Below are 24199 nucleotides of genomic sequence, written 5' to 3'. Positions count from 1 at the left end.
AGTATACTGACTGAACTGCTGTGAAGAGAGAACTGAAGATGAACACCGAGCTGAGCCAGATTCAACTTCACGAGTCAAGAACCGTTTCTGTCAGACGTGTCCGATTCGAGAACCGAGGAGCTGATGATACTGAGCATGTGTGATACAGCGTGAAGCAAACCGACACACAGAGCGTCTGAACCGAACTGATTCTTTTGGTGATTAATTCTGAACTGATTCTGTGCTAATGTTATGAGCGCGGGTAAACCGAAGGCTTGAATCAAGGGCAGTCATCGCAAATGACGCCATTACGTCGAGCGCAAAAGAACCGGTGAACCGTTTTCTTCAACCGGTTTATTGAATCGAACTGTCAGAAAGACCTACTGGTGATCCGAAAACCGATGCAACCGGTTCTTGACTCGTGAACGAGTCATTATCTGGCTCGGCTCGGTGTTCATCTCTCTCTTCACAGCAGTTCAGTCAGTGTACTGTTTGAGTAAATGAATTACTCCGGGATATTGGTTTGTTTTAACTCAGAGGGAGTGTCAGCCATATTAAAAAAGTTAACAGCTTAAGTCTTTTGCAGATTAATGCGTATTGTTTAAAACGATTCAGTTCGATTTGGTGAACTGTTTCAAAAAGATCCGGTTACATCGAATGGTTCGTTTGCGAACCGGATATGACAAACTGCTTTGTTTTGAACTGTCTTACAACAGACACGGAAGAGAAGACAATGCTGAATAAAGTCGTAGTTTTTGCTATTTTTGGACCAAAATGTATTTTCGATGCTTCAAAAAATTCGAACTGACCCTGTAGTCCATGTCACATGGACTACTTTGATGATGTTTTTCTTACCTTTCTGGACATGGACAGTATACCGTACACACGGTTTCAATGGAGGGACTGAGAGCTCTCGGACTAAATCTATCTTAAACTCTGTTCCGAAGATTAATGGAGGTCTTACTGGTTTGGAACGACATGAGGGTGAGTTATTAATGACATAATTTTCATTTTTGGGTGAACTATCCCTTTAAGAACGGCTTTGTAAGAACTTGACAAAATTTTTTTGTTGTCATCATGCTATAAAATTGTGGTTACAAGTGCATACTCATATTTTACAGCATTTAACAGAAAACGTAGGTCATATAATAAAGATCAAACCTTAAAAAAACAACAACAACTAAAGACCAGTGATGTTACTGCTAACTAAAACTATAACTATTAAAAAATCATTTTTGGCAATTGAAATAAAGCTGAACATTTTTAAATATAAATATTAAATTAAAAATATAAAATTAAAAATATAAAAAAATACAAATACAAGCTAGGCCAGATATGAACCCATGTCTCCCATATGAGCACCACGGTTCAAAATGTCTTGACCATGTGCACAAAGTACCAGTATATATATATATATAAATATATATATATATATATATATATATATATATATATATATATATATATATATATATATATATATATATATATATATATATATAATGTGACTGTCAGTATATGTATTTTTACAGCTTTTATTTGACAGAGTGAAGTGTGTTACTTAGGAATGAGGGAAATGTGGTTGCATTTCTGACCTGTTTCTGAAGGCGTTCATTCTCTTCTTTTTCGATTTTAGCTCTTTCCTGTGCCTCCTTCTCCTCCTGCAGGCGTTGAGACTCCTCTCTTAACTTCTCCTGCTCTGCCATGAGCCGTGCCTCCTCCTCCCTGCGCCTCCTCTCTTCCACCTCCTGTGCTAGCCTCTCCTCGTGCTGAAGCCTGTGTGATGGAAGACAGTCAGTCATTGTACATATGTAAGATAAAAAAAAGCTTCTTCAGGAGGCATTAAACATTGAACTCTGTGAATTATTGAAACAAAATGGCATGGGAATGCATGTGGACTTTGGTGTCTCTTGCAAAATTGATCATTTTGCTGTGGCTGGTAACATGACATGAAACTTTAAACTGCACATATGGTCTAAGCATTGCACAGTGACAAATGCAAAGTGGATGGGGATTGTGAATCGGTGAATCTTTTCAGCCGTGACCAAAATATCCGCACCTGTAGTTACCAGAAGCACTGGAGCATAAACAGTGTGGAACTCTCATTACACAGTTGCCAAAGTCCATTATGGCTCATAAATGTGCTAAACTCATAAACTGTCACTGAGAACACCAGACGTCAACAGCTCCATACTGCCAAGGCTATTCCTGGAGCTCACCACACATGGCCTGATGGAGCAGGACATGTTTAAAAGCATACCAGAACTTGTTAACAGAGGTTGAGTTTGTCTTTGACATTAGGGATACAAAGGGTCAAAAGTTTAAAAAGTGGACATTTTATAGAGATTAAATTGTTATTCTGCCTCTTTATTAGACAGGTGTAGTGGAGAATGATAGATAGTTATTGTGGAGATAATGGAATGGAATCAGTGCATGTTGCAGGCTGGACTCAAACCTATTTTTCCCATGTGAGCACCAGTTGCAGTACAACTGCTGCAGTACAGAGTTTGCTTTAAGGAATGGGCAGACCATTTCAAATTATCAATATATATAATCAAATAATTACATAAAATTAAAAAATAAAATATATTGAAATAAAATAAAACCAATTAAATTCTAAAACAGCTAACCTTTCTCTCTCCTGCTGTTCTTTACGCTCTTGCTCTTCCTTCTCTCTGTGTTCACGGGCCTGTCGTCTCTTCTCAGCCAGGATGCGGGAGGCTTCCTCTGGGTTATTGGTGCCAGCCATGGGTTTGCCTGGAGAAGGAGCTGGAGAAGCCACCTGTGAGAGAGCAGGGACAACAGGGGACTCCACTGGGACAGAGGGTGCAGAAACGGACAACTCTGGTGCATTACCAACAGCGGGGGTGTCCAGAACAGATGACACAACAACCGAGGGGACGGGAGACGAGGCTAGAGAAAACACAGAGAAACGAAACGGGAAAAAAATTAGGACTGGAGAGACGAACAAAGTGTGAAATGACAAACTAGCATGTTTAAATGGGAAAAACTTCTGTTAAAAGACAGTCCTGTGGCAACACCACAATCATCATCACCACACTCACTCTTTGGTTCTTCAGGAGTAGCAGGCCTGCGGGTCTCTCTGACCCTCTCTGTGGCTACTGGCGAGGCGGTGCGGGTCTCCATGCGGGCAGGGGTCTTGGCCCTCTTGGGTCTGGCTTTAGGAGTGCTTGGGCTCACTCGTGCTGAGGGAGGATTTGGAGATACTGCAGGACTGGTGGGGGATGCACAGCCTTTGGGTGTCACAGGAGACGCTGATCTCAGTTTGGACACTGGACTCGGACTGGAAACATGAAGAGAAGCTCAATGTAATGGCTGAGCTGGAAAAATGTTTAATACAACACGTTCACTGCATGGCAAAAACATGAGCTCATATGTGGCCTGATATTTAATAATGTCCTAGAAATACACATAACAGATAAAATCATCTTTAAAACTAAAGCTATAATGTACATCTATTTAGCATACCTTGAAACTAAACTAAACTAGACTTCTGTCTACTACTAAAAGGAGAAATGTTTATTCAGAGAGAGCATTACATAAGACAGCTTTGGTCTAACAGATTTAGAAGATGCTTAGAGCAAAAAGGTCCAACGCAAATCTCCTGTATTTTCCTCTTGCACAAAAAAGGCAGTGCTTCCAGAATATGAGCATGTATAACTGTTAGTGATCGGAAAATTCACATAAATGTCTACATATAGTATAATATAATTTAAATATAGTATAAATGAGCATATATATATATATATATATATATATATATATATACATATATATATATATATATTCCCTTTCTATTCTAATATGATCCTTAAATTTTTTCAATTGCTTTATTTGTTATTGTTTTATTGCTAATCGTCATCTTACCTGGACTCCGTTCTAGTTTTCATTGATGGCATGGACTGTCTCTTCTTCAGCACCTTCTCTTTGATGATGGTACTCTTCTCCTTTTCATTCTCTCTCTCCTTTTCCTTCTTATCCTTCCTCATCTTTTGAGAAAAGATGGGACAAGCCTTGTTACCTCTATATTTTTATGTCTCATTATAATTTGTACAATTGAAAGTCTACCTGACAATGGACGATATTTCATTCACAGCGTCTGCTGTTTGTTTGGTTTTTAAAAATGAATTACTGTATTAATTGGCAGTTTAATAATATTAATTATAACATTAATAAGGCAACATTAACATGTTGCAGAATAAAGATGTACTTATAAATATCTAATAGATATCATAGCAAAATATAACAGGTGGGATGGATGGAAAATGAGAAAGGAGTCTTAAATAACTCACAGGTGTGGAGTCTCGTCTGCGCTGGGTGATATCGGGTGTGCTGGTGGTGACCCTCCAGCGCTCAGAGCAGCGTTGATGTGGCCGATTAACACACGCTGAGAGAGGGCTGACAGACGCCGAGCGCGGACACAACGGAGACTCTGCATGAAAGAAAACACATTCAACTCCCAATTTGCAGCATATAGAACAGAAAAAGGTCATGCTGTTATTCATGTCTTGCACAGGCCCAAAAAACTGAAGAATACTGCAAATTAGTGTTTAAAAAGTCTTTGCAAAAATGCTAAAGTTCTTCCTGAGCTACTTTAAATAATGCTAATAACAAATCTAGTTTTCTAGGGTAGTATGATTGTATCCTGTCACTCACGGCCATCTCTGGTGTTGTTTAGCACACTGGCAGCACTGCGACTGCGAGCCAAGAAGGAGAGAGTGGGCGTCATCAGCCTGTCCACAATGCTGCTCTCCCATGGACTCAGCTGCATGCTACGAGCTGCAAGAAAATACTAAAATTAGTTCCCATTAAAATATATAAGCAACAATACCTTTCCTAACTGAATACAATACACGCAATAGTGGAATTCCTTTTTTTTATAATGCTAAAAACATGGCAATGACAAACAGCTGTGCTTGTATCCATCGCTGTCAACATGGATGATGGTGAGTCCGCATGAGGATTTCACAATACTGCCACATGTTTAAAAAGCCAGTATAGGTGATCAATGAACAGGAAATAAACTTTAGTGAGAATTAACTCAAGTATGAAACGCACTGAAGTAAGAATTCATCCAAAAATAAGAATTCTGCAGTTTATTCACCCTAATGCTCCATCAAACCAGTGCAATATGGACTTTTTTAGTGGTGTTTCACTATTAACTGTGCAAAGAGTCATTAATGTATCAAATTGTGTGTTACGCAAAATACAGGTCTTTTAATTGTAAACTTAGATTTTATTTTAATATGTTCTTAAAATGTTTTAACTACACAAAAATGAGAAATGTTACCTTGACAACTAGCTGAAAAAAAAGTTGTTTCTCAATAAATAAATAAATAAATAAATACATATACAGTACAGACCAAAAGTTTGGACACACCTTCTCCTTCAAAGAGTTTTCTTTATTTTCAAGACTATGAAAATTGTAGAGTCACACTGAAGGCATCAAGGGCTATTTGACCAAGAAGGAGAGTGATGGGTGCTGCACCAGATGACCTGGCCTCCACAGTCACCGGACCTGAACCCAATCGAGATGGTTTAGGGGTGAGCTGGACCGCAGACAGAAGGCAAAACGGCCAACAAGTGCTAAGCATCTCTCGGGGAACTCCTTCAAGACTGTTGGAAGACCATTTCAGGTGACTACCTCTTGAAGCTCATCAAGAGAATGCCAAGAGTGTGCCAAGCAGTAATCAAAGCAAAAGGTGGCTACTTTGAAGAACCTAGAATATGACATATTTTCAGTTGTTTCACACTTTTTTGATATGTATATAATTCCATATATAATTCCACGTGTTAATTCATAGTTTTGATGCCTTCAGTGTGAATCTACAATTTTCATAGTCATGAAAATAAAGAAAACTCTTTGAATGAGAAGGTGTGTCCAAACTTTTGGTCTGTACTGTATATATATATATATAATTATTATTTTTATTATCACTATTTATTTATTTTTTAGTTATTTACAATAACCCTAATTCTAAACTTATGTGATTCCCAAAGGTAAAGAAAAAGAGAAAACAAGAAAGAGCCACAGGTAAATGCATGGTAAGATGCAACAATTGGGGGGTAAAGAGGCATTTTAGAAAGAGAAAGAGAGATCGAGAGACATATTGCCCGTAGCTGAACATTCATCAGCACTCTGCAGTAAAGTCTCCACTCAAGGAAAAGGCTTGATTAGCTGTGAACTCTCCTTTCTGCTCTGCTCCATCTATTGTTTTAGGAAGCACTCACAAATAGAGTGTGTCCTACTTACAATTGAGTTTGGTGACCTCAGTACATCCAAGAAAAGAAGCACCAGACATTTTTGGGTGGAAAATAAAATCAACTAGACCTCAATTCTAGCCTTTCTGAGTGGAACATAGATCCATCAACAAATTTCTATTTTTGAATATGCCAGCAGATTCAGCACATTCAGACTCCACAAACAATGTTCAGACGTTCAGCTAAAAAAAAAAACAAACAAACATCAAAGCTAGTGACAAAAACTCCAAAAAGTAACTTCAAATAAATGTAGCAAGCACACTTTAAACATTTCACAAAAAGGTCTTACAATAAGCATCAATTTGTTAACATTAGTTAATGCATTAGAGAAAATGAATTTTTATCACACTAATTCATGTCCTTTAATGTTAATTTATACAGTTTGACATTAAATTAAAATATTGAATCAAATGCAATTAAAATCTTATCAAATTAAATTAAACCTAGATTGATAAAATTATGTAAAATTAAGTTCATGATATCTTATGCTTTAACTAGCATTAACAAATCGTACTGTAAGCTGTTAACCAATAAAAAGATACATATATTGGTCAAATTGATAAGTATTTGCACACTTGTATGTTGGATTAAAAATATTGTTCTAAGAAATGTTCTAGCATCAATTTCTGATATTTCATTTTTTTTTTATTCTCTAAAATTCAGACTTTTTAAGTGTGGCTTAAGTGTCCAAATACTTTCTGGGGCCACTGTATCATCATGCATCATATGCATACAGTATGTGAAGGTATGGAGAAGTATTCAAGTATTCAGCTTTAGAGACGGTTACATCAAGAAAAAGGAATAAGCAACAGAAAAAGCCACCACCAAAGATAAACAAACAAAAAAGAGCACCACTAAGAACAGTTGATGGTGAAAGATGATGACGATTTCAAAAAAGTCTAATCAATCAATCAAACTGAAGCTGCTGACGAGGAGACGGTTTGGAAGGAGGGAATGATTGAATGATCATGAAACACGAGCAGGTGATTGGTCTCAAGGGAGAAATCAAAGGTGGGGGAGTAAAATGAAAACTTGTAATTATGTGAAGGGAGGAGCCTGTGAAGATGTGGAGGCGGGGCTAGATCCAGAGGAGTGTCCTTACTTCTGCTAGGGGACGTCCAGAGAGTGGCAGAGGATTTGGATAGTCGTTTGTTTATGACTGAATCCACATGTTTGGGCAGATTGACTGCTGATATTGAGCATCTACCTGTAAAATCCAGAGAACACCACATACATGTACACAATGCTGAGGGGACCAAGGCGGAACGACGGGAAGCAGTCAAACCTCAAACAGAAACTAAGTAAATATATGGGTCAAAATATACCTTAAAACTACTGTTTGAGCAGCTAAAGATAGTTATCTATGTCCATTGGTATGTTTGCAGTATCTCAATATTAACTCAACTGCTTTTTTTATTGAGTTGCGCTGCTTAAAGTTCATTATAGCAGAGTCTACAGTCTTTATAATGGGGTCACTGCCTCCACTTCTCCTCTCAGGGCACCAACAGAGACTGCAATGACTGTGCACAACTTTTTGGAGAGGAAAAACTAAATTAAGTCAGTTAGAAAATAAGATCCTTGCATTGGTTAGCCTATAAATTGACAGAAATTATTAAATTATTGACAGAAAATGAAAATAAGGCATACGCGCACCTTCTGTGTGTTTAGTGAGATTCACAAATCTCAGTGAAGCTACTGCTATGACAGGATACTGCAGTAAAAATGGAAAAGCGTTTGCAGATCTCAGTTAGTATTTGCATTTGCCTAGTTGCACGCTAAAGTCCCTATGATCTCCAGAAGCAAAGTAATTGATCTCTTGTTAATTTTCACATTAGTAAAGAGCATTAAGCCTGCATTGAGCAGAAGGTTGTGAGGCTGTTTTATGCAAGACATAACAAACCATCTCATGAGGAAAGTCAGGGAAATGTATACATTTATAGTTTTGTTAATTGTGTATTCTTAAACAATTTATAGAAATATAATGTGCAAAAATGACACAAAGAGAGAGAATTATTTGAAATGCATCAGTCTCAGCAAATTCATCAAACATCGCAATCACCTCCAATCCAGCTTATTCCTAACACCGATGACGAAGGCAGTTAATATGCAAAGGAACCAGAAGCAACACCTACAGGTACAGTTTTTGTTTTTATGTAGGTGCATTTTATGTAACTCACTCTGGCTTTTGCTGGAGTTGCCGCTCAAGCCTCCGGCCCAGGACCATCTCTGCTGCCGAATCTCTGCCCAAGTCTTCTTACCAGACTTATGGATGGCAGCCTCATACCGCTCCTGAACAATTCACATTTGAATATAATGAGCACTGGGAATAACAGAGACGACTGTATTGATCTTTCAAAGAGATAATCTAAGAGCTCTGGTACAATGTGGTCCACTTTCACTGAAAAACAACTCATCATCTAGCATTACTCAGAGAGCTGAAAGGGAAAACAATGCTTGGCAAGTTGACAGAAACCTCACGGACTCTGATCGTCAGGGTGTGTAAAATTAGAGGAACAGGTTGTGTCATGTGGGTTTGCACTGACCCCCTCTACTCTCTCACCTTGTTCTTCTCAAGTTTCTGTCTCTGTCTCTCCTCCAGCTCTGTGCGCCGTCTCTCTGCTTTCAGCCGCTGCTCCTCCAGCTTTCTCCTCCGTTCCTCCAGCTGCTGTTCCCGCAGTTGCCGTGCCCGTTCCTCCTTCTCCAGCCACTGAGACTTTTTAGCAGCTACATTAGAGAGAGGAAGAGTTTGAGCCCTATCAAAACCCGGCCAGCTTCATGACCTTTAGTCATCAGTGTCTGAATAGAATTCACACACCAATCATTCAAATTTGGACACATTCCCAATTCCTAATGCATGATCATTTATTAGATATTCGATCACGTTTTTGACTATCAATAAGAGTGAAGCCCCATTAGGTCCATTTTACCATGCTCCACTCTGCACAAAATATAGGAACCGTCTAGAAAGAAAATGAAAACATTATTTTAAAATAGTGATGGCCTAAGAGTGCCCCGGTGACGCTCTTCATCAAACTTCCAGAATCCTGCTGGCAGATAGATGAGTTGGAAGACATCCCACGGTCTCAGAGAGTATACTACATGTCCTACTATAAGCATTTGACTCACTCAGAGCAGCCCACACAAATATTAAATATTAATGTGGAGGTCCATGGTAATGGCAGAAGAGATTTTATTGACTACAGTCTGAATTGTTAGGTGTAAATGACAAACTTCACACTCATGTGGCCGGAATGTAACATGATGTGTGAATATAATCATGATAAACATCAATCACGATTTATTCTCAGTTCAGTCACGTCAAGACAGCAGCAGATGTTATTTCTGGGCCTAAATGAATCCTGCAGTTTGTAATTATGGGAAACTTGTAAAAACCTGCTATGAAAACAAGGTTTCTGAAAAACACACCAATGTGAAGGGAGGTTTAGAGGTCAAAAGGTCAAAAAAGACCATAAAATGCCACCTTTGACCAGTTATGTAGAATTGGCTCAGTGGTAGAGCATTGCATTATCAGCGCAAAAGGTTGTGGGTTCGATTCCCAGGGAACATGTTTGGTAAAAAAATTTAGCCTGAATGCACTTTAATTCGCTTAGGATAAAAGCGTCTGCTAAATGCATAAATTAAATAAATTTTCCAGCAGGGGAATGTGATATTGGCTGGCTGCTTTTGACTCAAAATTAAGGCACACAAAAACCTGTCACTAATTATGATTATCAGACTCGATGGAAATGGAAAGCAGCTCTACAAGAGGATAAGCATTTGATAGAGAAAGGGATGAAGCGCATCAGTCACCAACACCACCAGAGACCGGGGAGTGGCTTACCTTGAGTCTGGCCACGCTGTTCTGGGGAGGGAAGGTGAGAAAGAAGACAAAAACATTGTGTCAATCATGCAAAGCAGAGCAGCACAGCAGTCTCAGCCATGACAAGCACAGTGACATGACGGACAAGCAAAACATTGAGCATGTGAGATATTCATTCTCTGTAGAAGACAAAAAATCTCACAGGGCTGGTTTAGTAAAGACACAGAAGCAGTTATTTCAGTCAAAACTGTTAAAACTAGGGGAAAAGTTTATAATATTACTCATTAGGAGCCTAGAAAACAGTAAAAAGAGATTGTATGCAACCAGGCCAGAGGTCATTTTAATAGTGTTTCTGTATTTGAATACATTTTAAAATATAAATTAGTTTTAATATAATAATATAAAATTATTATTGTATATAAATATAAAAAAGAAATGCAAATAATATACCGTAAATACATTTAGAATATACAGTAAATACTTTAATATATAAACATTTAGTATTTTAATATTGTTATATAAATATCCATACATCCATTTTCAAAACTGCTTTTACTTAAAAACTGCTTGTAGTAAAAGCAAGTTAATTACAAAAATTTAAAAATTAAAAACAAGTAGGCAAAAATGTAAACTGCATGCACATGCTTGTTAGACTGAAAAATGTGACATGTCAAATGTCACAATGACAGATTTTACACCTCTTAACCAATTAAAATATATAAAAGCCATCGAATTTCTGCATGTATTTCTTTACAGCCTTCCTGTGCTTTTGCACAAGCTTCAGGACTTCGAGCATGAATGACGTGAAGTGTTTTTTGTCCAAACACATCTAGACCCCAGACAGTAGAGGGTGCTGTCTCACTGTTGTCTTACCGAGATATTTGGCCCTCTCCTCCCTCCTCTCCTTTGCCTGTTTCTGCCGCTCATCTGATTTGATTCCATCTGAGAAAAGATACAGAATCAAATGTTTAGTTTTGGTGAAACATTCAGAAATTGCCGCACTGTTGCTTTGTGGGATTGTGAGATTGTCTTTCTACCCACTAAAGCTCTCCTGGATGGAGATAGAGAGAGATAGAGACAGTCAGACAGCGGGGTGCGAGGACTGAGAGAGATTATTGTGTGGCACAGGCCGCGTTCACATCTGCAGCAGTAGAAAGCACTGGAAGCTGGCAGCAGCAGAGACTGGCAGCATTCACACACTCAGACTGTCAGCAGAAAACACTGAGGACTCACAATAAAGATACAATCAATTCAACACCACACAATTAACATTTATTAATGTAAACCTTTACCTGGACTGAAAGACAGACTACTAGTTAGGTAATTACCGTATTTTTCGGACTATAAGTCGCACCTGAGTATAAGTCGCATCAGTCCAAAAATATGTCATGATGATGAAAAAACATATATAAGTCGCACTGGACTATAAGTCGCATTTATTTAGAACAAAGAACCAAGAGAAAACATTACCGTCTCCATCCGCGAGAGGGCGCTCTATGCTTTCAGTGTATGCTACAGGAGCACTGAGCAGCACAGAGCGCCCTCTGGCGGTTGTAGACGGTAATGTTTTCTCTTGGTGCATTTCTTTTGGTTCATGTCAATTTAATTTTGATAAATAAGTCGCGCCTGACTATAAGTCACAGGTCCAGCCAAACTATGAAAAGAAGCGTGACTTATAGTCCAGAAAATACGATAGTTTTACTGTATAATTAGTCGAGCTTGCTCAAATGCTTTAACACCTTAGCAACCACTTTGTAATGCCCTAGTAACAACTTAAAACATAACAGCATCCTGCTAGTATTCTAGTGTGTATATATAATAATAATAATAATAATAGTAATAATAATAATAATGTCTTAAATTCACCAAGGCTGCATTTCTTTGATCAAAAATTATTTATATTCCTGTTTTCTATTTTAATATATTTAAAAACGTAATTAATTCATTCATTTTCAGCAGCCATTACTCCGGTTCCTTCAAAATTCATCATGATCCTTCAGAATTCATCATTTGTGTATATATGCATTACTTTATTATTAATATATGATATATTGAGGTTGAACAACATTGATCCATGACAAATATTCAAGGCAATTAGAGTTATATTTTAATGAACCAGTATTTAATCAAATATGTTAATCACTCGCTAAATTATGTCATCATAAATTCACCATAACAATTTATTAAGCAGCAGTGCCCAACAATATTTGCCATTTGTCACACAGTGGCTTCACTGGTATTTGTCCATACACGTTCCTATCCCTGTGCACCTGATTTGTTCCACAACACATTAAAACACCTCTCACAGCACGTGTAATGCAGAACACCACTAAGAAACCTGTTTTATACTAATTACACATTCAAACAAGTTCACTCAGAGTTCAGCACTTTCAACTGCACCCCAATGAATTAGTCCCAAGAAGTCTTTGAGTTGGCGTCTCACAATCCACAAAGTCTAGTACAACTTTTATCTGATGACTCGGACTCATTAATAATGATCATAAGACTCCAGCAGTGTTCCTCTTCATAACCTGTGCTCCACTTTGAACAATATTTATAGAGCACAGGAAGCTGAAGCGCAGAGTCTTGTGGGCCCTGACAAGCGGCCCATGCTTCCATTGATGAGTCACTGGCCAGAGACAGAAAAAGCAGCAGACTGACCCAGAAAGGGCTTCCCTACGGTCTGAGGCAGCAGAGAGATTGCATAAACACTGACCTTACCATCTCCAGAAGTGCTTAAAAACCCAATCTGCTGGATTTTCCATGGCTGGAAAAGCATTTAACACCAGATATATCCATTTGAAATGACATAAAATCAATATCAAAAGCAAAGTACAAACAACAATTCCAAAGGTGTTTTCCTCTCTCAGTAAAACCACTGAAGCAAAATTACAACATTCTTTCTGCTCTCTTCAAATGGTGATGAAGCCTAATGGTTACGGATCCTACCATCATACCCTAGAGTAAGAAATAGATATGTAAATAAATACTATGCAAATTCTGAAAGGCAAGTGGCACTCATCACAAAGTGTTTTAGAATTTGCAAATATGTCAGTGATGAAAATGATATAATAAACACAAAAAGAGAACATAACATTTTTATTAAAAGTATATGTATATATATGTATATGTATATGTGTATGTATATATATATATATATATATATATATATAATATATATATATATATATATATATATACACAGAACAGACCAAAAGTTTGGACACACCTTCTCATTCAAAGTGTTTTCTTTATTTTCATGACTATGAAAATTGTAGAGTCACACTGAAGGCATCAAAACTATGAATTAACACATGTGGAATTATATATGGAATTATATACATAACAAAAAAGTGTGAAACAACTGAAAATGTCATATTCTAGGTTCTTCAAAGTAGCCACCTTTTGCTTTGATTACTGCTTTGCACACTCTTGGCATTCTCTTGATGAGCTTCAAGAGGTAGTCACCTGAAATGGTTTTCACTTCACAGGTGTGCCCTGTCAGGTTTAATAAGTGTGATTTCTTGCCTTATAAATGGGGTTGGGACCATCAGTTGTGTTGTGCAGAAGTCAGGTGGATACACAGCTGATAGTCCAACTGAATAGACTGTTAGAATTTGTATTATGGCAAGAAAAAAGCAGCTAAGTACAGGAAAACAAGTGGCCATCATTACTTTAAGAAATTAAGTTCAGTCAGTCTGAAAAATTGGGAAAACGTTGAAAGTGTCCCCAAGTGCAGTCACAAAAACCATCAAGCGCTACAAAGAAACTGGCTCACATGCGGACCGCTCCAGGAAAGGAAGACCAAGAGTCACCTCTGCTCCGGAGGACAAGTTCATCCGAGTCACCAGCCTCAGAAATCGCAGGTTAACAGCAGCTCAGATTAGAGACCAGGTCAATGGCACACGGAGTTCTAGCAGCAGACACTTCTCTAGAACAACTGTTAAGAGGAGACTGTGTGAATCAGGCCTTCATGGTAGAATGTCTGCTAGGAAACCACTGCTAAAGAAAGGCAACAAGCAGAAGAGACTTGTTTGGGCTAAAGAACACAAGGAATGGACACTAGACCAGTGGAAATCTGTGCTTTGGTCTGATGAGTCCAAATTTGAGATCTTTGGTTCCAACCACCGTGTCTTTGTGCGATGCAGAAAAGGTGAACGGATGGACTCTACATGCCTGGTTCCCACCGTGAAGCATGGAGGAGGAGGTGTGATGGTGTGGGGGTGCTTTGCTGGTGACACTGTTGGGGATTTCTTCAAAATTGAAGGCATACTGAACCAGCATGGCTACCACAGCATCTTGCAGCGGCATGCTATTCCATCCGGTTTGCGTTTAGTTGGACCATCATTTATTTTTCAACAGGACAATGACCCCAAACACACCTCCAGGCTGTGTAAGGGCTATTTGACCAAGAAGGAGAGTGATGGGGTGCTGCGCCAGATGACCTGGCCTCCACAGTCACCGGACCTGAACCCAATCGAGATGGTTTGGGGTGAGCTGGACCGCAGACAGAAGGCAAAAGGGCCAACAAGTGCTAAGCATCTCTCGGGGAACTCCTTCAAGACTGTTGGAAGACCATTTTAGGTGACTACCTCTTGAAGCTCATCAAGAGAATGCCAAGAGTGTGCAAAGCAGTAATCAAAGCAAAAGGTGGCTACTTTGAAGAACCTAGAATATGACATATTTTCAGTTGTTTCACACTTTTTTTCACATATAGCAAGAGATATAAAGTATAAAGCAAGAGAATAATTACTTATGCGCTGATTCATTATCTTAATTACTTAAATTACTAAATACAAGGGGTGTGAGAAGGTTTTGTAACCTTTCAAAAACCAATCATAAATGGAAGGGAACAGTGCATAATACTTTCTTTTGTTATTGTAAATTATGTATTATTTTGCAAGCTACCAGCTGTATTTCAAAATCCTTCCCAAACGTTTGCAATGTGAATTTAAGTCATGCAGACAACCAGTTTAAAGGTGAACTGCAACAGGCTAGGTGAGAAAAAAGAAGAAAACATGATTCAACTTTGAAACAGCAAGCAGTGTGAGTAATGTCTGAACTTCAGCTCTTCCCTTCCTTCAGGTCTCCTGATGTTCTTTCTCATAGCTAATAAACACAGCGTTCAGTTTTACAAGATGTTAAGGAGCTTGACAGATGAGCTGAGATAAGCGGAATTATGCACCACCTGTCGGATGAAAAAATGTAATAACAAAACCATCTGAGACTGAATGATGACATAAAGCAGAACTAAAGATAACCCAAAAATATACATTGTCAATTAAAGGTAAAATCAGAAAAATCATTAATTTTTGTCTGGTTTAACGTGTCAAAATATTTAATGCAATTAACGCAGAATCCGTATTTTCTGCCATCCGTTGGCTAGCTTTACATTATATGATCACGCTCTTATTCATTTAAATGCTTTTAAACATTTCAAGCGCGACAAAAGAGAATGCGCTGTCTAGGGCTGCATGATGTGTCGTTTAAGCATCGATATCGCGATGTACGAATCCACGATAGTCACATCGCAGGATGTGCGATGTAGGCTGTCATAGTTGATCCGTTATTCATTAACTGTACGGGCCAGCTACTCCCCTGCCCTTGACGAATGTGATTCGCGGATTAATTGCACAGCTTAACCATCATAGAGTGAAAGTTTATAATTGACAGGACTGAAAACCACATGCAAGTTTAACAAGGCAGAGAGAGAGGGAGCGCGAGAGAGACAGAGAGAGCGCGCGAGAGATACAGAGAGAGCGCGAGAGAGACAGAGAGAGAGAGAGCGTGCGAGAGAGACAGAGAGAGAGAGAGAGCGCGCGAGATAGACGGAGAGAGAGAGAGAGCGCGCGCGAGAGAGAGACAGAGAGAGAGAGAGAGCGCGCGAGAGAGACAGAGAGAGAGAGAGAGAGCGCGCGAGAGAGACAGACAGAGAGAGAGAGAGAGAGAGCGTGCGCGAGAGACAGGGAGAGAGAGCGCGCGCGAGAGAGACAGGGAGAGAGAGAGCGCGCGCGAGAGAGACAGGGAGAGAGAGAGCGCGCGCGAGAGAGACAGGGAGAGAGAGAGCGCGCGCGAGAGAGACAGGGAGAGAGAGCGCGCGCGAGAGAGACAGACAGAGAGTACATTAGAAGTACCATCAATGTTTATAGAAATGTATATGGATTTATTTTGCATGTGTTTTTTTTTTTCTTATGAATATATATGTATTTTTGTTTTGTTTGTTTCTATTCTGCTATGTACAATGCTTTGGCAATATGTACCTTTGTATGTCATGCCAATAAAGTAATATGAATTGAACTGAGAGAGATAGAGACCGAGAGAGAGCGAGCCGTTTTCAAACAACACGAGCGCTGTCTTGCTCTCTCCCTCCCGCAGATGAATCAATTAACACGATGGTGTCGATGTTTACATCATTTAAAATGAGAATATAAGTGTGCTCACCCCATTTTTGTTTGTAAGAAAAAATATCGCAGAAAAATAAAATATCGCAATGTCATTTTTTCCCCAATATCGTGCAGCCCTAGCGCTGTCTGTGAATGCCCTTATGTGACACATACACACGTACACACACACACACACACACACACACACACATAGGTGCCGATTTATGTTTTTCTCCGTGGGTGCTCAAGGGCACACGCCATTTAAAAAATAAAAAAAAATAGACTAGGCTATTCAAAAAATATTGCATTTCAGAACCTTAGGCTAATGGACAGCGGCCGATACAAACAAACACAACAGCGTCACTTCTCAAAAATACAAACAGGATTGGAGATGAAAAGTTTAACTGACACGTAACCGCTAATGCGTTCAGCTTCTTGGGAAATTAATGTTTTGTAAATATTGATTAAAAAACTATTGCGAAAGGAAGGCGTTTCCATTAACCGATTGTTGCGACTAAAATAATGAGTTTCTGGGAATGTCTACCTCATTTATGTTTCGAGGTTTCTTTTGATAGTGGCATGGCTTTTCTTTGAGGTTTCGAATCCATTATTCATATAGGCTAAAAAAATATTTTTTTATTTTATGTATTTAACAAAGAACTCGTATTCTGTCCAAAAGTAGGCTACTTTTGTGTCCATTAGTTTTTCCTCTTTTAAACCGTGTATATAGGCCTATACTTGAGCAGAAAAATGTTCCCATTTAAACCCTGTTACGAACTTTAAGGAGTCTAGGGAATGTACCGTAACATTTACATATTAACGTACTGCTGGGTATGAAATGAGGTGGAAGAACATGACAGACAAAACTTTGAAAGAGAAAAAATACTGGACGTTTATTCACAAAAAGCCAAAGCCACTAGATCCAGTAAAATAACAATAATAATGTGCGCTATGTACAAGGTGAAAATGTAAACAAACAAACAATAAAATGGGAAAAGAACGAAAGCGGCGCCAAAGGAAAGAACAAAATATAAGAAAACAATCCTTAATCTAAACCTAATCTAACCAAAGCAAAATAAAAATAATTTTTTATTTTCGGTTTAGAAAATAAACCGAAATCTTCAGTGCAGTTTTTTTATAACAAATCTGTCCATTTTAGTCTGATTAATGATTAGTGATTACGGAAAGCAGTAAATGATTACATACTCGCACGGCACTGTATAGTGGGGGATGGGACGTTTTCAGAAACGCTGTGATTGGTGGATAGGATATGGAACATGCATGCGACTGGTTATGTCACTGTCACTGACAACAACATAACCAATCACAGTGTGGCAGACGCTTCATAGCGCCAACTGCAATGTTTAATTTTAAATAAATGTAGCCTACTGGCAGTCTGGCACTGGCACACGTGGGTGCTCATTTTCCGTGGGTGCTCGGTATTTTCCGTGGGTGCTCGAGCCCCGGAGCACCCACGGTATCGGCGCCTATGCACACACACACACACAATGCATAGACAGGGCGCCAGAATCCAGTTCTCTTAAGCGCTTGAACTAACAATAAACATCCCAAAGTGCTAGTTTTGTCGATTATCCTCATAAGAGCAATCTTAAATGATTTATATAAAGTCTAAAATGAACAAAAAGAGTTGTGAGAGAATGAGGCGAGATCCATAGACAGTATATAAACGGTGAGATCCGTGTGTCTGTCTGCTCTTAAAGGGACAGCAGCCAATAAAGCTTCCTGTCAGTAAAGTTAAAGAACAAAGGGAACAGAGAAAATGACTCGCTGCTCTTGACTAAATAACTTTTGTAGCTTTAATAAGGATTAACTATTTAATTTATAGTTTATGCAGTGCAGACTGCATATAACTTTGATAACTTTATTAAATTTCTGTATATTTCCTAACTGTTAAGACAGGAAGGGCAGGAGTAAACATGACATTTATTATGGGTTTGTTAGCATTGTTTTAAGTTTACTTAAATTAAAAACTGTTATATTTTTGAAGCCTAATAATAAATGTAAAAAATAAAAGAAAATCAGTAGCTGTATTAATATCAGTAATACTGGCCTTCATTCATAAAAAGATGCCATTTAAACAAGTATTTAAAATATACTGTCTTTGTTGTTTCTACATTAATTTGATTAACTGTGAAATTATTACATAAAAAATATATTAAAAACGTACAAAAACATTTCTTTTTTATTGCGATTAATTGCGATTAATCACAGAAAAAATGTGTGATTAATCTAGTTAAAGTTTTTAATCGATTGACAGCACTAATATATATATATATATATATATATATATATATATATATATATATATATATATATATATATATAGTTAACTTTATTTTAATGCATCTAGATTAGTATGGATTTAAAATGCATTAATGTTTACAGAAAAAATGCATGAGTCATTTGAGTCATTCATTTTTATTTGTTTGAGACAGAACTGTTCCCAGAAGTCCCAGCATGTAATATGTTCGCTTCTGCATTAAAATAAATGTCTAGCTAAACACCGCTTCATTAATTTATGGTCAATTTTGTTTACTTTATGGTTAAAGTGATTCCAACATGACACCTCATCAAACATTGGATTTCCTCCCAAACTCTTTACAGTTGAGTGATTCACAAATGCTGTGCAAATCAGTAGGAACGGATCATTAAAAGGAACCAAATCAAAACATCATAACAACATAACAATAAATTACAACTGCATACACACAGTATCAAGCACAGTAACAAAATATAAACAGCTAGGAAGACACAGTTGAACCAACTTTTCCCAAAAAATTAACAACCGCCAAGTGCTCTACAACCACATCCTCAGTAGTATAAAGAGACAACAATGAAGTAGGCAAAAAAAGCTGCTTACATTCTCAAACCCAAACAACCCTCCCATTAACATTTATCTGCATGTGCTCGTACAAGTGAAGGCTTTATACTATGAATGTGACAAAACCAGAAAGGAGGGTTTAATCCCTCCAGTTGGCACAGCACTGTGAATTTGATGCCCAGTCAGGTTTCATTGCTTCACCTCAGCTGATGACCAGAGGCGATTAGGAACTGCCTGTCGCCAGCCTCCACGAATCAGCATAAGCACCAACATTTTCCACACTAAACGGATCCATTTCTACATTAATGTAATACAGCCGAAATAACTTAATTCTGTGAGCATTTACAGAGGCATGACCATGGAAATTCTTTGTTGGTCAATATACAAATGCCTCAAAAGCTTTCAAAACTTTGGTCAGGGGTAAATCCTCAATGACTGGCTTCTTTCTCAGGAGATTTCCTGAATACTTCTCATGGAAGGGACAACTTTTTTTAATGAATTTGAGTTGAGTGAATTTAAAGCACTTAAATTATTTATCGCCATCATTGTTATGTTGGAAAAAGCCATTCTGGGTTATAGAGATCACGCAGGTTAACAAGTTTTGTGTAAGAACACCTTAAGCACCTCAAAATGGTCCACCAACCCAAACTAGCTTGACCAGAATGGTTTGTCAAGCCAATCTGGGAACCATGGTGCTGTTGATCAACCTCATAAATCGACTAAAAGGCCATAAATTCAGCTTAACCAACTAGAAACCATGTAAACCCTACTTTCAATCTGATCTTCAGTTTTGGGGTAAAAGGGTAATTAAGAGGACAAAAGAAGCCATTTCTTTGTTTCCACCTGGAAACAAAGATACCGCGGCGCAAAGCCCCCTCACAGAAGAAGAAAGCTGTCATGTTTACAACTGTGACGAGCACTTATCAGGATCAACTAAACACTGGATTTTCAAAAGTATGTGAAATATTTAAAGTTCACAGCATAGAATCTTTAATATATGTCAGAGTTTTACACAGCGGTCTGTCATTGTGGTGACATTTCCACACCTCGAAAAGTGACTATGAACGAAACAAACTGTGATTGTTTTTTTGACATGTCAATCAAACCGCCTTACGGGCGGGCCTTGGCCAATGAAAGCTGCCATTTATTCCAGACCTTCAGACCTTCACCCACCTTTCTTGTGTTGAGGGCTACCACTTGACCGAGGAGTGGGTGTCGCAGGGGATTTTGGAATGACGTCTGGCTGTTTCGTGGTAGTTGACTTCCTTGTGGTGTCCATCTCTGTAGGCGTGCTGGCTTCAAGGCCTGATTCGGTTTTGGAAGGGGTGTTGACTTCCTCAGAGCTGGGATAGGCCTCTGGAACAGCTGGGGAATCTAAGAAAAAAAAAAGTGACAAATGTCAACCGAGAAATGAAGACCACTCGAAATTCATTCCAAAGCTACAGCAAACACTCAAGTGTTTTGTCTACTAGATATGTGATCACAAAGAAGGGTCATTCACAGTTACATTCCGCAGAGATTAGATCCAGTTTAATTTGTTCGATTTGCACACATGATCCATAACAGAATGTTTTGGTAGAGCAAAGACTAAATGAGTAAGGGTCATGCCTCAAGACAGCTCGATATGAACCTCAACTGCCCTCCAAACAATTGATTATTGGAAGTTTGAAGGATTGCTCTGTAGACACAAGAAAATAATGGTGATCTTGCCACCTTCCAGTTCCCTCAAGAAAATCGATTTAGTGGCTAGGAGAAACACTTTCTTACTGATGATCAGACACTCCAGACTAGTCCATATGATTTACTTTCTGCAAGTGGAAAACATTCCAACGTCTCCCAACTCATAGACATTAGATGACCACACAAATGACAAAAGTGCCATCTCCATGCCCTGGAGTCGCATTATTTATTTATTTTTTTAATATTGAATAAATAATTAATACTACTGTAGGTGCCATGCAGTGTGCAACACTGTAAAATTATGTTTAAGGGGGCACATATAAAAAAATTAAAAAAAAGGTGCAACCAACATTCTGCATTATTAATAATATTTAAAAGAAATACAATCACAATATATTAACCACAATGATGGCACTTAATGAGTTATGAGTTGAGCAATAGATCACGACTTCCTGAATCGAAATCCACCTGAAGTGAATCGCGAGGAGCCAATGATTTGCACCCCCACTGACAAGCGTGTTGCTTACCTGGATCATTGAACAATAAAACTCTAAATCGAAAATTTCATCCAAGAAAACAAGTTCTGCATGTCTGAGATCTTAAAGCCATGATGTCATGTCGAGACAGTCAAAACAAAGGGAGGAGGTTCAACAGATCACCAGATTTCCACTGATAAGAGTGTGACCTGGGTTAGAGTCCGATTTGATGTTGGCCAACATTACAGACTCAGTAAAGCGTCTATGCATAAACACACACAGAAAGAAAGACAGATGTCAGAGTATGTTGAGGTAATATAGTTTACAAAAAAAGAATACTCAATATTTTTCAGCCTTTTTGATGATATCAAATACATATTAGTCTTTTTTTTATTAATAATTTTTGGTCTCAATTAAATGTAAAGTTTGAAGCAAAAACTGAAGCACAGTAAAAATATAGAAATGATTAAGGCAAATTGTCCACTCTGCTATACAAACAGAAGGACGAATCACAATCATTTTTATGCATATTATGCACCAATATAACAAAACATAGCAAACGTAGAAGTGCATAACTACTGTAGTTTATGACTAAAACATGTTAACACATGACGAATATGCTCTAGCTACTTTCAAGTAAACAAAACAAATGAATCACAATGAATACAATGAAACAGACATTGATTTGATTGACTTACCAACTGAGGTTAAAATCAGAGACATCTAATGTCTTTAGAAAACTTAAAGGTCAAACTTAAAAAGATGTAATTTTGTTGTTATTCTACAAAATAAAAGCATACAAATATATCATGGATTTTCAATATCATCTAGCCCTATACATATACTACACTCTATAGAGTAGAAATTAGCTTGTCTAGTAAATATGAAAACATCCTGATTTCACTCAGAGGGACGGCTGTGTTTTCTCCACCACAACGTGTCTATTCAGCTTCTGTGAGGCAGAAGAGTTATTCTGACCAAAAGAAAAAAAAAAAACCTTCAGTGGTGGCCTGTTTTGTCCCTGGGAGAATGAGATTGGACAGTATGGCAATGACTTAATGGAGGTTTGATAATTTTACAGAGACTAAAATTTGGAGATTTCAGCTTAAGGTCTGCTTTAGCCTTCAGGTGTGCTTAAGGCGATAATCGACTTGTTCAGACAACCCCCCCCCCCCCCGAATCCCTTTTCATCTCGACACTGGCATTGCACGCTGTCATGCGACAGACCAAGTAAATGCCACCATGCACTGCATTATTCATGCTGAGCTAAAAATACCATTACCACCAAACACGAAATGATAATAAAGACATTAAGAATAAGAAAAGATCTGGTTTGCATGCATAAAATGTTGGGATTTAAAATAATAGAGTACAGCTACGTAGGGAAAATTCTATAATGTGACTGCTTATTTCTGTTGCATTATGCATCTGCTCAATATCATTTCTGGAAATAGAGTGATACCATAGTAATGTACAATGCTGTCAATCAAACAAGTAAATGACAAATACGAAGTATAAGAAATATTACAACCCGAATTCCGGAAAAGTTGGGACGTTTTTTAAATTTGAATAAAATGAAAACTAAAAGACTTTCAAAATCACATGAGCCAATATTTTATTCACAATAGAACATAGATAACATAGCAAATGTTTAAACTGAGAAAGTTTACAATTTTATGCACAAAATGAGCTCATTTCAATTTTGATTTCTGCTACAGGTCTCAAAATAGTTGGGACGGGGCATGTTTACCATGGTGTAGCATCTCCTTTTCTTTTCAAAACAGTTTGAAGACGTCTGGGCATTGAGGCTATGAGTTGCTGGAGTTTTGCTGTTGGAATTTGGTCCCATTCTTGCCTTTTAAAGATTTCCAGCTGCTGAAGAGTTCGTGGTCGTCTTTGACGTATTTTTCGTTTAATGATGCGCCAAATGTTCTCTATAGGTGAAAGATCTGGACTGCAGGCAGGCCAGGTTAGCACACGGACTCTTCTACGACGAAGCCATGCTGTTGTTATAGCTGCAGTATGTGGTTTTGCATTGTCCTGCTGAAATAAACAAGGCCTTCCCTGAAATAGACGTTGTTTGGAGGGAAGCATATGTTCCTCTAAAACCTTTATATACCTTTCAGCATTCACAGAGCCTTCCAAAACATGCAAGCTGCCCATACCGTATGCACTTATGCACCCCCATACCATCAGAGATGCTGGCTTTTGAACTGAACGCTGATAACATGCTGGAAGGTCTCCCTCCTCTTTAGCCCGGAGGACACGGCGTCCGTGATTTCCAACAAGAATGTCAAATTTGGACTCGTCTGACCATAAAACACTATTCCACTTTGAAATAGTCCATTTTAAATGAGCCTTGGCCCACAGGACACGACGGCGCTTCTGGACCATGTTCACATATGGCTTCCTTTTTGCATGATAGAGCTTTAGTTGGCATCTGCTGATGGCACGGCGGATTGTGTTTACCGACAGTGGTTTCTGAAAGTATTCCTGGGCCCATTTAGTAATGTCATTGACACAATCATGCCGATGAGTGATGCAGTGTCGTCTGAGAGCCCGAAGACCACGGGCATCCAATAAAGGTCTCCGGCCTTGTCCCTTACGCACAGAGATTTCTCCAGTTTCTCTGAATCTTTTGATGATGTTATGCACTGTAGATGATGAGATTTGCAAAGCCTTTGCAATTTGACGTTGAGGAACATTGTTTTTAAAGTTTTCCACAATATTTTTACGC

General features: G+C 38.3%; 1 protein-coding gene across 6 annotated transcripts in view; it reads right to left on the bottom strand.

Moving 5' to 3' along the window:
* LOC132103239 (MAP7 domain-containing protein 1-like) overlaps positions 1-24199 on the bottom strand; it is a 42344-nt gene that overhangs the window by 5621 nt on the left and 12524 nt on the right. For 3 of the 6 annotated variants that reach the window (XR_009423352.1, XM_059508182.1, XM_059508181.1), the window contains 12 exons: positions 20480-20680; positions 10955-11023; positions 10103-10123; positions 8822-8985; positions 8439-8550; positions 7364-7468; positions 4657-4779; positions 4293-4432; positions 3868-3989; positions 3045-3283; positions 2610-2892; positions 1575-1755 (listed from right to left, as the gene is read on the bottom strand). Coding sequence is in view for 5 of the 6 variants with exons in the window: in XM_059508182.1 (XP_059364165.1) it covers positions 1575-1755; positions 2610-2892; positions 3045-3283; positions 3868-3989; positions 4293-4432; positions 4657-4779; positions 7364-7468; positions 8439-8550; positions 8822-8985; positions 10103-10123; positions 10955-11023; positions 20480-20680 (1760 nt within the window). In the remaining variant the exon portion in view is untranslated. The remainder of the gene's footprint in view (positions 1-1574; positions 1756-2609; positions 2893-3044; positions 3284-3867; positions 3990-4292; positions 4433-4656; positions 4780-7363; positions 7469-8438; positions 8551-8821; positions 8986-10102; positions 10124-10954; positions 11024-20479; positions 20681-24199) is intronic. The other 3 variants (XM_059508183.1, XM_059508184.1, XM_059508185.1) reach the window with 3 other exon arrangements.

The sequence above is a fragment of the Carassius carassius genome, chromosome 24 (genome assembly GCF_963082965.1).
Source record: "Carassius carassius chromosome 24, fCarCar2.1, whole genome shotgun sequence".
NCBI classification, from domain to species: Eukaryota; Metazoa; Chordata; class Actinopteri; order Cypriniformes; family Cyprinidae; genus Carassius; species Carassius carassius.
Note: the sequence above shows the minus strand (reverse complement) of the source record. Positions and strands in the feature narration are given on the sequence as shown.